This window comes from Elephantulus edwardii, unplaced genomic scaffold (assembly GCF_000299155.1).
Source record: "Elephantulus edwardii isolate Elephantulus edwardi_28Jun2011 unplaced genomic scaffold, EleEdw1.0 scaffold00259, whole genome shotgun sequence".
NCBI lineage: Eukaryota > Metazoa > Chordata > Mammalia > Macroscelidea > Macroscelididae > Elephantulus > Elephantulus edwardii.
In genome coordinates, this window is record NW_006400009.1 from 285,138 (window position 1) to 298,553 (window position 13,416).

The following is a 13,416-nucleotide window of genomic DNA, read 5'->3' on the forward strand; positions in this document are numbered from 1 at the left end:
GTGATGGTTTTTACATTGATATTTATTTTATCAGAGATTAATATGGCTACTCCTGCTTTTTTCTGGTTGCCATTTTCTTGGTATATTTTCCCCCCACCCTTTTACTTTGAGCCTGTCTTTATCTTCATTTTTCAGGTGTGTCTCTTGTAGACAACATATTGATGGATTTTGTTTTTTTATCCAATCTGGCAGATTGACTTGAAGTCTTTCTTAAGCCACTTGCTCTCAAGTCAAGCCCAACTCCTGACAGCCGCACAGGGTTTCTAATAGCTGGTCTTCTAGGTTAGATAACCAGGCCTTTCCTCCAAGTTACCTCTGGGTGGACTCAAACCCCCAAACTTTTGATTAGCAACTGACCACATTAGCGGTCTGCATTCCCCATCAGCTAGTTTTTTAGAACACTTACTTCCTTGCAATTGTTATGTGAATTTCTTTGTTTTGGGGACAACTTCAGAGCATGAGTTAGCTGAAATGGTTTCAGATCTCCAGATATGGTAAATGCCTCCTTATAATAAATGTTCCGTGATTAAGTTAGGAAAGGAAAAGTTTCCTGTATACCTAATCAAATTGTTTTCAAAGTTTAAAACTGTATCATTGATTTTCTTTCCATCCAGAAGCAAATAATCTTGTGAACTGGCAATATTGGTTGCCTCCCAGGAGAACAGAGGGATGGAAAACTTTTTGCTATACTGTCATTAAGTTTTTCATGATGTGAATGTTTTTATTCATTAAAAATGTACTTTTTTTTTATTGTTGTGTACCGTCATATCAGAAACAGCTGGCACAGGAGGAAATTGCCCCTCCTTCTCCAGTGGAGCATCTGGTGGATTCAAACCATGCACCTTTGGGATTGCAGTGCAGCTTCTTGCCACTAGGCCACCAGAACAAAACAAAACAAAACACCACAAACACACACAAAAAAGCCCTAATAAAAATGGATAATGTAAGAAGTACAAAACCAAAATATCTTACGAAGAAGAAGTTGATTCGACCATACTTATGTGAAATGTTTAGAATAAGTCAAGTTTATTAGTAGTCGCTGGAGCTTGGTGAGCGGAGCTGGTGATACTAATGCAAAGGCAGCATCTCTCTGGTGGTTCAGATCCTCCAGTCTCTCTGAGGGAGAAAGATGCACAGTCTCCTCCTGTGTAATGTGTGATTTAAGCCTCAGAAAACCCACTAGAGAGTGAGCACTGAGTTCTGACTCAGGGGTAGTGAGTTTGGAGTTTGGAGGGTTTGCTTCCTTTTTTAGTTTTGGGGTTGTGTGGTAAGCAGGCGTGAAATAGGGATGCAGTTCTTAAGGGGTGCTGAGTTGATAATAAGGATGATAAATTTGGAAATGGGTAGTGGGCGTGTTTGCATAACAGAATGAATATCATTAATGTTACTGAATTGTGCATGTAAAATTAGTCCAAATGGCAAATGTTGTGCTACATATATTTCACCACCATAGCCAAAAGGCATTTTAGAAAACATTTTAAAGTTTGAGTGTGAGGACAGAAAAATACTTGGTGAACATATATGTGCTATTCTTCTTTCTTAGTCGTTAAGTAAGAAAACTACAGATTTGATCTAACAGCCACCTTGGTATATACATATGTTTTATAGATGAGACCCAGAGAAGAGAAGGGTCTGACTGGAGAAGCCCCAGTTGGTTAATGGAAGACCCGGAACTGGAAATTCTGGTCCCAGGCTCTTTCTGCTCTTGTCTCTCACGCACACTAATCATTGGGATTCCTGTGAATTGTAGAGATAAATATATATCCCTCCATGGTCCTCTGGTTCTCAGTGATCTGCTTTCAGTGAGGGGAACCGTGTGGAACATTCTGTAGAGCTGAGAAAGAGTGGCAAGCTCCTTGACAATATAATGCACATGTGAGGTCTCACAGCTGAGTCCCTGAGAGCTGGCTGTCTCATTGTCATCTCCTTCCTCAGCCAGGGAGGTGCTTCTTCCTGGAGGGAGCCCCATGAAATGTGAGGAGATAACCCTGCCCTGTCTATTACTGTGTTTGTGTTTCTCGTTACAGAGTCATCAGTTATGAGTGCTGTCCTGGATATGAAAAGGTCCCAGGAGAGAAGGGCTGTCCAGCAGGTGAATATTAGGTGCCGTTGAGTCTAATATGAACAGCAGATCTGAACCCTGTCCTATCCTGTGCCATCCTCATCATCTCTGACACGCTGATGCCCATTGCAGCAGTCACTGTGTCAATCCATCTGGATGAGAGCCTTTCTCTCTTTCTCCAACCTTCTGCCTGTCCAAACCTGATGTCTCTCTCCAAGTAATAGCTCCTTGTAACAACATGCCCAAAATATGAGGAGTTGAAGCTTTTCCCCCTGAAAACCCACTGGAGGGTCAGCTATGAGTTGGTTTCTGACTTGACAATATATAACAACATTCGGGGTGTACTTTGCAACCTAAATGTTTTTGAGTCAGAGCTTTGCTTGACTATAGTCCAACTAATTAAAAATGACAGTTGAGTTCAAGCAAGGAGGTGTTTAACTTACTGTTTGAAGATGTGTATGTAGTGGCGTGAAGCTTCTCAGAAATAGACTGGCCTTGCGCCCTTTTATGCATTTCTCCACCCCTCTTTATCTGACATAGAAGGGAGGATGTGATCTGCTTGGAGTGGCACTCCCAGAGCCTCATTCCTCTTTCTGTCCTCTGCCCTGCAGCCCTCCCACTCTCAAACCTTTATGAGACCCTGGGAGTCGTTGGGTCTACCACCACTCAGCTGTACACAGAGCGCACCGAGAAGCTGAGGCCTGAGATGGAGGGACCCGGCAGCTTCACCATCTTTGCCCCCAGCAATGAGGCCTGGGCTTCCTTGTCAGCTGTGAGATGACCTCCTTGTGCTTCCTGGGGAGTGCCACATTCCTCAGAGGGGTGGGCTGGCGGGCATAATGAATGCAGAGCCTACAAGTAACCTACTGGGTTCCAGAAAACTTTGTCTTAAAGAGTTCTCTCCAATAAAGCCATGAACTTGAGCTAAAATATACCTCACTCAGTTGCTTCCAATGTCCCATTGATTCATCTGGACACAGTGACCTTGAATCTTTGGCAGAATGGCGGCCCAGGTTTAATGTGGCTTAAGAATCGTGATTCCCAAAGTAGCAAGGGCCCATCTCTTGCCATAGAACTTGAATAGGGACTCTGTTACTCACGCTGTCGTTCTTTGTAGGAGGTGTTGGATTCCCTGGTGAGCAATGTTAACATCGAGCTGCTCAATGCCCTTCGCTACCACATGGTGGACAGAAGAGTCCTGACTGATGAGCTGAAGCACGGCATGTCCCTTACCTCCATGTACCAGAACTCCGACATCCAAATCCACCACTATCCCAATGGGGTATGGGACTGTCCAGTTATTGTTCTTGGCCCCCAAGCACCTTGTAGTGTGGCTTTGCAGTAGATAGCATCTGCCTCTTTGTACCTGTCTCTCCTTCACCCTCTAGTTCCATAGTTGTGAGATCCACATTGTTACTGTGTTCAAAAGCATTTGTTAGCATTGTTTTCACTTCTGGGAGCTTTGAGGCTGTGTCTCTGGTGCGTGAGTGATTTATCATTGCTTCTTCTCTGGGCAGATTGTGACTGTCAACTGTGCTCGCCTTCTGAAAGCTGACCACCATGCCACCAATGGCGTGGTTCACCTCATTGACAAGGTCATCTCCACCATCAGCAACAATATCCAGCAGATTATCGAGATCGAGGACACCTTTGAGACCCTTCGGGTGAGGCCTTGGTTGGGGACACAGTGGTTTTTCGGGAGGGCTCTAATGATGATCTGAAGATCTCTTTTGTGGAGAGACATGGGGAAGTTTCCCTAACTGCCCAAAAAGGTGGAGAAATCCATTAACCAGAAGCTCAGCTTGACTACAAAGAAACATCACCATCACCACATGTGAAAATCTCTCTGCCTAGCATTTCCTTTACAAAGCTTTCCTTTTCCTTGGCTTCCTGAAGATCTCAGTGGTTTGTGGATGGAGCAGAATGAGCCCTTTACTGCTGAGTTCTCTGAAGCCTGGGCTTCCTGGGTCTGCACAGTTGATTCCAGAGGTGGGAGAGCCTCTTCTCCCAAAACAAATGGCCTAGAAAGCTGCCTGATTCTTCAGGACCACACATCCCCACCATGGAACCTCTGCTCTGGCCAGAGGCATGTTTCCTTGGAGCTCATACCAGCAGAGCAGCCGGGTTGGTTTCCGACTTCTCCATGGCCACAAAAATAGCACTCCTTCCTCCTGCTCTTACAACTGGAGTGGCAAGCAGGCGTTCCTCTTGGCAGCGACCGCTTAGGAGGAAGTGAATGCAGGCTGCTCCATCAGGGATTTTGCCCTGATTCAAAAAGAACTTCCTAACCACAAAGGATACGGTGTGGAAGTGGGCAGGTTCCTCCCATGGAGATCTCTAACACAGAGAGATAAACACGCACAAGCTGGCTGGCATGGATGTGGCCCTGGGATGGGAAGGACAGCTCTTAGTTGGCTCTGGAGGGATCAGAGGGTCTCTTCTATAAACTCTCCCACCAGTCCTGCTTTTTTTCTGGGTCACTCAGAGGTCAGGATTCTCCAGGGGGTTGATGCTTCTGCAAAGATGGTGTGTGCACATATTATAATTAACAATAGCTACATCTCATTGAGTAGCTGATTCTCCCTCCTTCTGTTTGGCAAATAATCCTAATTCTTCCCCTTTGATATTCCCTAACTCCTCTCTTTTCTTCTTCCAACACAATACTTACCAAGCACCTATTCTTACAAGGGTATACATATCATATCATACATATATGTGCACCTATTCTTACAAGGGTATACATATCATATCATACATATACATACACAAGGACATAGAGTTAAATAATACAGATAAATATTTGCCCACAGGGAATCTGGAGAAACAGTAAACATATAAGCCAGTAGCCACAGATTGTGATGAGTGTTACTATGTGCTGGTGAGTCGAAACTGACTCCTAGTCGACCTTCTAGCCAGGTTTTCAGAAGCTGTAAATCACACGGGAGGAGACTGCCCATTTTTTGGTGGATTTGAACCACCAGCACAGATCTTACGACTAAGCCACCAGAGCAGAGTGAGTAAATGCTGAGAAAGGGAATAGGAGAGGTCAGTTGAGAGCCCCTAGTCAGAGATCTCGGAAGACATGGCGCTTGAGCAGAGGTCTGATGGATGAGAACGGGCCCGTTCTACAAAATGCTGGGACAAGAGCATAGGAGTGTAAAGGCGAGCGGGGTGAAGACTTGGAGGGAGGAACAGCAAAGCCGGCACAGCCACAGCGAGCAGTGAGGTCAGTGCAGCTCACCGGGGTCAGACCTGCACGGCCCTGCAGACCTGGGAGTTTGTCTTCTTCGTGAGAGCAGAAGGAAGACATTGCTGCATTTCTAAGATCACCTGGCCACCTGTAGAGAACAGACTATGCAGATGTGGTCCTTAGACTCTTGGCACTCACGCAGATAAATACTACCAATAACAGTAGAGAGAAGGCAGCAACCTGTGAAGGTATGTGTAACGCAGGATCTCAAATTGACTTCCATGAAAAGGGACATTTTAGTCAAGATATAGCGAGTGAATACCGAAGTAGCGGGGACAGATGAGGGGGAACAGCAGAGCCAAAGGCCTGGAGCCAGGAGGTCTTTGGGGACTAAACAGACCTTGTGTAAGGCCCCTGGAAGCTGTGGCAAGAGGTGAGCATTGGTTCTGCTTGGTTTTTCATCTTAAGGTTCTTCAGACACTTTCAATTCTTTGAGGGAGGACTGGTTATAATAAGGGGTGTGAGGGGTTTGTGTGTGTGTGTGTGTGTGTGTGTGTGTGTGTGTGTGCGTGTTATCCACAGAGAACCCCAGAGCCTCTGGGGCTCACTCCGTCCTCTCCCTACCCCATAGGCTGCTGTGGCTGCATCAGGACTCAACACCCTGCTGGAAAGTGAAGGCCAGTACACACTCTTGGCCCCCACCAATGAGGCCTTTGAGAAGATCCCTGCTGAGACCTTGAACCGGATCTTAGGTGACCCTGAGGCCCTGACAGGTGAGCCACCTTCATCCCCTGCTGCCACTTCTTTGGAGCAGTTAGAAAGGTCCTTTTCTAGTTCAGAATAGACATGTCACATGCCATGAGGTGACTCGAGATGTCTAGGCGGTTTGGGGACTATCTTATTCCATTGTTCCTGTAGAGGAACCTGGTATCTGTAGAAGCCAAAGCAGAGCCCACACTCTGGCTTTGAAGGGTGAGTATGGAATCTGACAACCTTTGTGTAGAGAAGCAGCTGAAATGAGGGGGGAGGCAGAGCTGGAAGTCCAGAGCCCTTCCTGGTCCGATACAGGATAAGGTAAAGGCTCAGGGGGTCCAAAGCAGAGCAAGGCTGCAAAGTGGAGCAGCCGCTTGGGAGTGTGGGGCAAGGGGGCATGCCCCGGCATCTTTAATGTGGACTCACTCACAGTCTTTTAACTCTTTCTGGGGTCTGCCTCAGATGGGCGGCTCATGAATAATTCAAAGTTAGAGTTGAACACTACTATCAGTCCACTCTTGACTCTCCAGCACTGGCTGCGTCTCATCTTCTCCATGATCTGCTGAGTTAGGCAGAGACTGGTCAGTGCTGGAGCAGATGGAAGGACCAGTAGACCAGGCACACGAGGAAAGGAAGGCCAGGGCCAGAGGAAGGCCAGGCTCTGTCCCTTGCTCTAGCCTGCCTCTCTCTAACTCCAAGATTTGTAAGGGGGCTTGACTCTGCTACTCCTGGGGGTTGGAGGAGTGGTGAACATTACTATGTAGAACAGACCCCAGGTCCTTTCTGTACTCCAACCACGTTGTTCTTCCCAAAGATAATTCATGGATGACTTCATTACTTTGAATCTGTCTAAATTCACCTTTGTGTTACATAAAGTATTCTATAAAGTGCCTGATGCATTTCAGATACCCTGTAAATTTAAAATGTTCTCTTTCTGGCCACACTGGGATAGGAAGAAGCACATTTTGGAAAGCATGGGTGGGGGTCAGTTGTCTGTCTAGCAGATGATAACCGGAAGCTCTGTGTGCCTGAGTGTGCACAAATGAATTCAGTGTGGCCTTTGCCTTCAAGGAAGCTTAAGTCTAGTGAGAGACAGCAGGCTCAAAACAGGTTGTTGGGCTCTAAGTTCTGAGGACCTTGGCTCCATCCGGGAAAGCCTTCTTGTTGTTATGAGCTGATTGGCAGCCAGACAGGAGAGCAGCCCTGGATGGGTGTGTCTTGGGTGATAATTGGCATCCAGCCCCACCCTGTTCCTTCTCTGAGTGGCCAGCCAGGTAACCCTCAACCCCCCCTCTGCCCACAGAGTCTAAATGTCCCAGGCCTAGATCCCTCTCTCCCTCTGGCTGGGTCTGGTCAGCTCTGGCCTTGAAGGTCCTTGAGGTTGTGCAGGACACCAATGACTTTGCAGAGCTGCAGAGCTTCCTTCTGCCTGTGACTGTGCAGTTTTGGTTCCTACATTTGGGTGAATTGAAATTCATCTCCAGCGCGAGCTCAATGCAGAGAGCGTTGGTCAGCTTGAAGGGCCGCAGCCTGGGAACCTCCTCTGTCTGGCTCAGGTGGGAGGCGCATGCTCCTTTACTGGTTCTTGCGGCCTCTTTAGTCCAGTTATGTTCAAGATTCTCTGAAGTGATGAAATCCATTGCTCTGGAGTAGATTTTGACCAAGAGCTATCCTGTAGCACAGAGTAAAACTGCTCCCACAGTGTTTCAAAGATTGTAACCTTTATGGATGTGCTAGCTTACAATAAAAATGAGGAAAAGGAAAATAAGCTTCCTACTGATTTGAGTTTTGCAGACAAAGATAGGATAGGGGACTTCTCCACCATCAAGTTATTCAACTGCTGAGATGTTTCACAGGAGAAAGATGAGCAGTCTCCTCTTGTGTGATTTACTGCCTCTGAAAACTCGGAGAGTCAGCTATGGGTCCAGTCCTGACCTGATGGTACACAACAACAACAAGTCTTTGTAGAAGCAGACTTCCACATCCTCCTCCTGTGAAACAGTTCCTGGCTATGAACCACCAATCTCTGTAGTGCTCCTTTCTGAAATGATTGATGGGTGCTGGTGAAACTGGGTTAGGGACCTCCTTTGGTCTCCCAACCCCATCTTTCTCCTTAAAGTAATACTTGAACAAGTAAAGTAAATGGCATACTGAGCCATTTCTTCTCATGTGATTTACAGTCTCTAAAACTTGGGGGGAAGGTCAGCTATGAGTTGGTTCAAACTCAACAGCAATGACTGAGGTTTTTTGTTTGAATGTCGTAAATAATCATAGCATGGAATAGTAGAAACCATGTCTAACTGATCACTGTTGTCTGCTTCTAAACCAGCTCCTGGCAATTAGCAGACCCTTGGGTAATATATGCAAATAATTCTAAAGTGTCATTTGCTACAGTTTTGATCTTTGCCTACCCTTCCTTACATTTTTACAAAAATCAGTAGATGAAAAGTCTCACAGTAGACTTATGCTTTCACCTTATCCCTGAAGTTAGGTAATTCATCTTAAAGTTCAGATACTAATAAGCTAATTGCTAACACTTACTGGACATTTACTTTTCTGTTGAACATAGTTTCACATTCAAAATTTCATTTTGTCCTTAAAATAACCCTAGGACATGAATGTTATTATCTCTACTTGACTGAGGAGGAAGTTAAAACACAAAGGCGTTAAATAACTAGTCCAGGTTCTCATGGATGGTAGACAGCCAAGTTTCATTTCAAACTCAGGCAGTCTAACCACAGAGCCCAAACTGGTTTACAAGGACAGAAGGAAGAAGGAGGATCTGGATCATGGTCAATACCCAAGAGCGTCCCTCCAGTGTGGGCTGGTTGTGAGTTGGCCCCGAGGTCAGTTCACTGGAGGCATTGATTTGAGCTATGTGTCCCGTTTGACCCTCAGACCTGCTCAACAACCACATCCTGAAGTCTGCCATGTGTGCAGAAGCCATTGTGGCTGGGATGTCCATGGAGACACTGGAGGGCACCACACTCGAGATGGGCTGTAGTGGAGACATGCTCACCATCAATGGGAAGGCCATCATCTCCAACAAAGACACTCTGGCCACCAATGGGGTGATCCACTATATTGATGAGCTGCTCATCCCAGACTCAGGTAAGCCAGGCTTCAGGGAGCCTTGTTCCTTGACGAACCCGTCCCCTCTGCCTTTGGTGGTGGCAGGGCTAGAGGGAATTCAGATTACTTCCTTGCCTAGACTCAGTTCACAGCTTCTCATGAGAGAAGGTGGGGACAGCCAGGAGGCTAAGGTTCTTGAATCTCACACATGGAAATCCAGGCATTATCTTAGAGGCAGTGGGAAACCACTGAAGGTGAGTGGGAGGGAGTGACAGGACCACAGAGTCATTTCTGAAGACCTGTCTGCTCTGCTTGGGCACAGAGTCCCATTTGCTGACCTCAGAGTATTTACTTTCTCAATGGTGCCCCAGCCATCCTGGGGTCACTGGCCCAGGGAAGAGTGGCTGAATGAACTTTGGCTTATGTTTCATTTAGTATGCAGGCCCCATTCTAGAATTCCAGGCAGGCTTGCTGCTGGAAAATGGAGTGGGGGAAAAGAAAGACCATCCTTCATTCTGTGAGGACTGGCACCATTATCTATCATTCAGGAGCCGTAAGACTGAGAATGCCGTCTTCCCTCCAGCACTAGGAGGACTGGTCAAGCTGTCCCCAGGGCTTGGGCCACCACCACCACCTGGCCTCTCCTTCCCCTCTCTTCTATTATCTGAACCACACCTCACCTCCCTGACCAGTTAAATTTTTTGGGTGCCTGTCCCCTCTGATGATACAAACCTGCTGAGTCCCAGCAGTGTTTAATGGGATTGTTGACTCATGAGACAACATTCCTACTGATGAATGTCATGCTCTTGGGTGCACGGATGGTAAATGAAAACAGCACTTTTAACTTTTGAACCCACTTTCTCCTTCCTTGTAGCCAAGACACTATTTGAATTGGCTGCAGAGTCTGATGTTTCCACAGCCATTGACCTTTTTAGACAAGCCGGCCTCAGCTCTCATCTCTCCGGAAATGAGAAGTTGACTCTCCTGGCCCCCCTGAATTCTGTGTTCAAAGGTAAGATGGGGGGAAATACTGCTGTTGGTTTGACTGTGTGGCCACCTCCTCTGCACCCAGCCCGGTTCACAGCACCCCTTGAAGCATTAGCGCTTCCACCCTAGCCCAACTGAAAGCAGATGTGACTTCACCAGAGAGCACCGAGGCTCTGTTGTTCCATCTGGCAGAACAGAAATGCATTTGGAGATCCATTCCTTAGAATGCAGAGGTTTGCATCTGCCGGGAGAGAGGAGTGAGCCCTGCCTTTCTATGCATACAGTCTACTGCCAGTGTGGTAGTTAGGAGGACAGAAGGGAGAGACTTCCAAACCTGGAGACACCACAGGCAGCCCAGTGAAGGCAGCCAAGCTCTGTCTTCCCTTCCCTCTGAGGGCAAAACTCCAAACACCCTCCATCATCTGGACCTTTTCTTTCGATTTCTCCTTTTTTTATTCACATAAAGATGCCAGATGTTAAGAAATTCTGGCAGCCTCATTTGATTTCTCAATCTCCATATCCAAACTCAAGCGAGGAGGCTCTTTTTACTAAATTTATCTCCCAGATCATTTGCTTCATTTCAGGAACGTTCCCCTCTGAGCCTAACGCACATCTTCTCTTCCAGATGGCACCCCTCCCATTGATGCCACTACAAAGGACTTGCTTCTGAACCACATGATTAAAGACCAGCTGGCCTCCAAGTATCTGTACCATGGACAGACCCTGGAGACTCTGGGTGGCAAGAAACTGAGAGTTTTTGTTTATCGTAATGTAAGTGCTGGTTCCTACGTCAAATTCCTTCATTCAATCAGAGGAGTCCCTAGGTGACTCAGATGTCTAATTGCATAGCTACTAATGAAAGAGTTTGCTGTTCAAATTCACCCACAAGAGCGTTGAAAGAAATATCTGGTAATCTGATTTTGAAAGTCACAGTCATGTGACCATGGAACACAGTTATCTGCTGCACACATGAGCGGCTGGTTTTCATTGTGTTAAAAGTGTTCTCTGTAAGCTTATTTTCTTGAAAGTATATTTGATTCAAAAATGAGCTCCTACAGAAGGAATGTTGTTGTTGTCGTTATGCTCTGTTGAGTCAGAATGAACTCCTAGTTGACCCTCCGGCAGGTTTTTAGGGGCAATCAATTGCACGGGAGGAGATTGCCCATCTTTCTCGTGAGGAGCATCTGGATGATTTGAACCGCCTGCTTTTGGGTTGGCAACGCAACTCATTGACACTAAGTCTCCAGTGCTCACCATATTACCAAAACAGAAGGAATAAAATCTCCATATTCTAAATATAGGGATCTGACCAGGATGGCTTAGCAGCAGTCAGGTGGAAGGAGACATGTAGAGGTTTGGAGGCCTATGTAGCTGACGTGAAGAGAAGCCCTTGGACTGAACACTGAGACAGCCCTCTTTGGTTCACAAGGATTTCTCTTCTCTTTTTCTGCTTCTCCCTCTTTCAGCTCTGCCATTACCCTGGAGTATCAGAAGGAAACACAATATAACACATTCTGTCCACTTGGCTAAAGATGGCAGTCATCTCTTAAATCATGTGTTTCTTTTGTGATGGCTGATGAACCTCATTGTAACAAGCTGTCCTAATGTTGAGGATTCTGTGCAACTTCACTGAGGTGTCTGTGGCCATTCTTTCTTTAAGGAAGATCTGTTTTAATTCTTCCTGTATAAAACATGTCACTTCATCCTAGTGCCTCTCCCCAATACATAGTCATTGATCTTCGCGGATGACATCATTAGCCTTTGCTCTGAATAGGTCAGCAGCCCTGGGCCTGGGAAGATAACCAGCCTTTCTTTACCCCTGTTCCATGCAGAGCCTGTGCATCGAGAACAGCTGCATCGCCGCGCATGACAAGAGGGGGAGGTATGGGACCCTGTTCACCATGGACCGTGTGCTGACCCCCCCAATGGGGACCGTCATGGATGTCCTGAAGGAGGACAATCGCTTTAGGTAATCAGCCCCATCTGAGGGTGGGCCTTCTGCTAAGTGACCATGTTAGGACTTGATACTAGACTCAGGTATTTGGCAAGTTGCCCATTCCTTGGGGTTCACAGCTCCCTGATGTGATAGTCCAGCTTGTGCAGGCCGAGTATAGAAAGGACGAAGATCACTTTGAAGGCTTATGTTGGAGAAGAGTTATTTCTGGAAGAGTAGGGCTCACATCCATGGGGATGTGAGTATAGCTGTGAGCCTCATAGGACATTTTTATCCTAAAATGGGGGAAATAGCACTCTTGCTTGGAGGTCCTAGTGGAACAGAACAGGCGTGGTTTTGAGCGTGATGAGTGTCCCTCGCCCTCTGTGGATTTCTTGCTTATTGCAATTGGATGTCCCTCAGCTCTCCTTCTAAGGCTTCCCACGTCTGTGTTTTCTTGCCCTGCTCTCTTCATTTCTGTCTCATTCACCACTGGGTGCTGACACATTGAAAGTGGTTTCCTGTTCCTCAGTTCAGGGCCTGGGAATCACCTTCACGACACCCCACGCAGTAGCTGAGCTAGCCTCTGGGTCAGCTACCCCTCTTCCTCTCCTTTTCTTCTTCCTAACTCTGAATCTTTAACTGCTCACTACTGTTCATTCTTGAGTTGGAACCAACTCAGAGCCAATCATTCAGTGAGTTTCCCAGAGCAGTAAATCACATGGGAGGGGATTGCCCATCTTTCTCCCATGGACCAGCTGGTGGATTTGAATCCCCAGAAAGGCATCACCTTTAGGTTAGGAGGGAACTCCCTTCTGCCTACACCACCGTTTACCTTGGCTATTTAACTGTGGCCTGCTGGGTGGGGAGTTGCACTGCCAATCCAAAGACACAGCATTTGAATCTTCGAGCTGCTCTGAGGGAGAAAGATGGGAATTCTCCACCTATGCAGTTTACAGCCTCTGAAAACCTCAATAGTCAGCTGTAAGTCAGTTCTGACTTGACATCAGGGAGTTAGTTTATTTAGTTCTTTAACTGCACTTACACTGAGGTGGAGAGTAGACCTAATCTTTCTCTCAAGTGTGGGAACTCTGGCAGTCTGGGAACATCCCAGGGGTGAGGTGTTTGATGACAGTGCCCCACCACAGGCAGGTGACATATGTGTGTATCCACAGCATGTTGGTGGCCGCCATCCAGTCTGCAGGACTGACTGAGACCCTCAATCGGGAAGGGGTCTACACAGTCTTTGCTCCCACCAATGAAGCCTTCCAAGCCATACCTCCAGGAGAGCTGAACAAACTCTTAGGTAAGGATCAACCCAAGTACATTTTTCAACTTTTAGGAAATAGCTATACCTGCTAGGGTCCCAGGAGGAAACAGAATACGACAGATAATTTAACTGGAAGGAATGCACTGACA

The 13,416-nt window shown here is 46.8% G+C and overlaps 1 protein-coding gene across 1 annotated transcript in view; it reads left to right on the top strand.

Moving 5' to 3' along the window:
* The window catches only part of TGFBI (transforming growth factor, beta-induced, 68kDa), a 40,802-nt gene that overhangs the window by 20,142 nt on the left and 7,244 nt on the right, over positions 1-13,416 (top strand). Inside the window, exons 3-12 of the mRNA XM_006899486.1 lie at positions 2,028-2,092; positions 2,674-2,834; positions 3,180-3,344; positions 3,580-3,726; positions 5,884-6,025; positions 8,904-9,116; positions 9,952-10,089; positions 10,690-10,835; positions 11,897-12,033; positions 13,173-13,303. Coding sequence (XP_006899548.1) covers positions 2,028-2,092; positions 2,674-2,834; positions 3,180-3,344; positions 3,580-3,726; positions 5,884-6,025; positions 8,904-9,116; positions 9,952-10,089; positions 10,690-10,835; positions 11,897-12,033; positions 13,173-13,303 — 1,445 coding nt within the window. The remainder of the gene's footprint in view (positions 1-2,027; positions 2,093-2,673; positions 2,835-3,179; positions 3,345-3,579; positions 3,727-5,883; positions 6,026-8,903; positions 9,117-9,951; positions 10,090-10,689; positions 10,836-11,896; positions 12,034-13,172; positions 13,304-13,416) is intronic.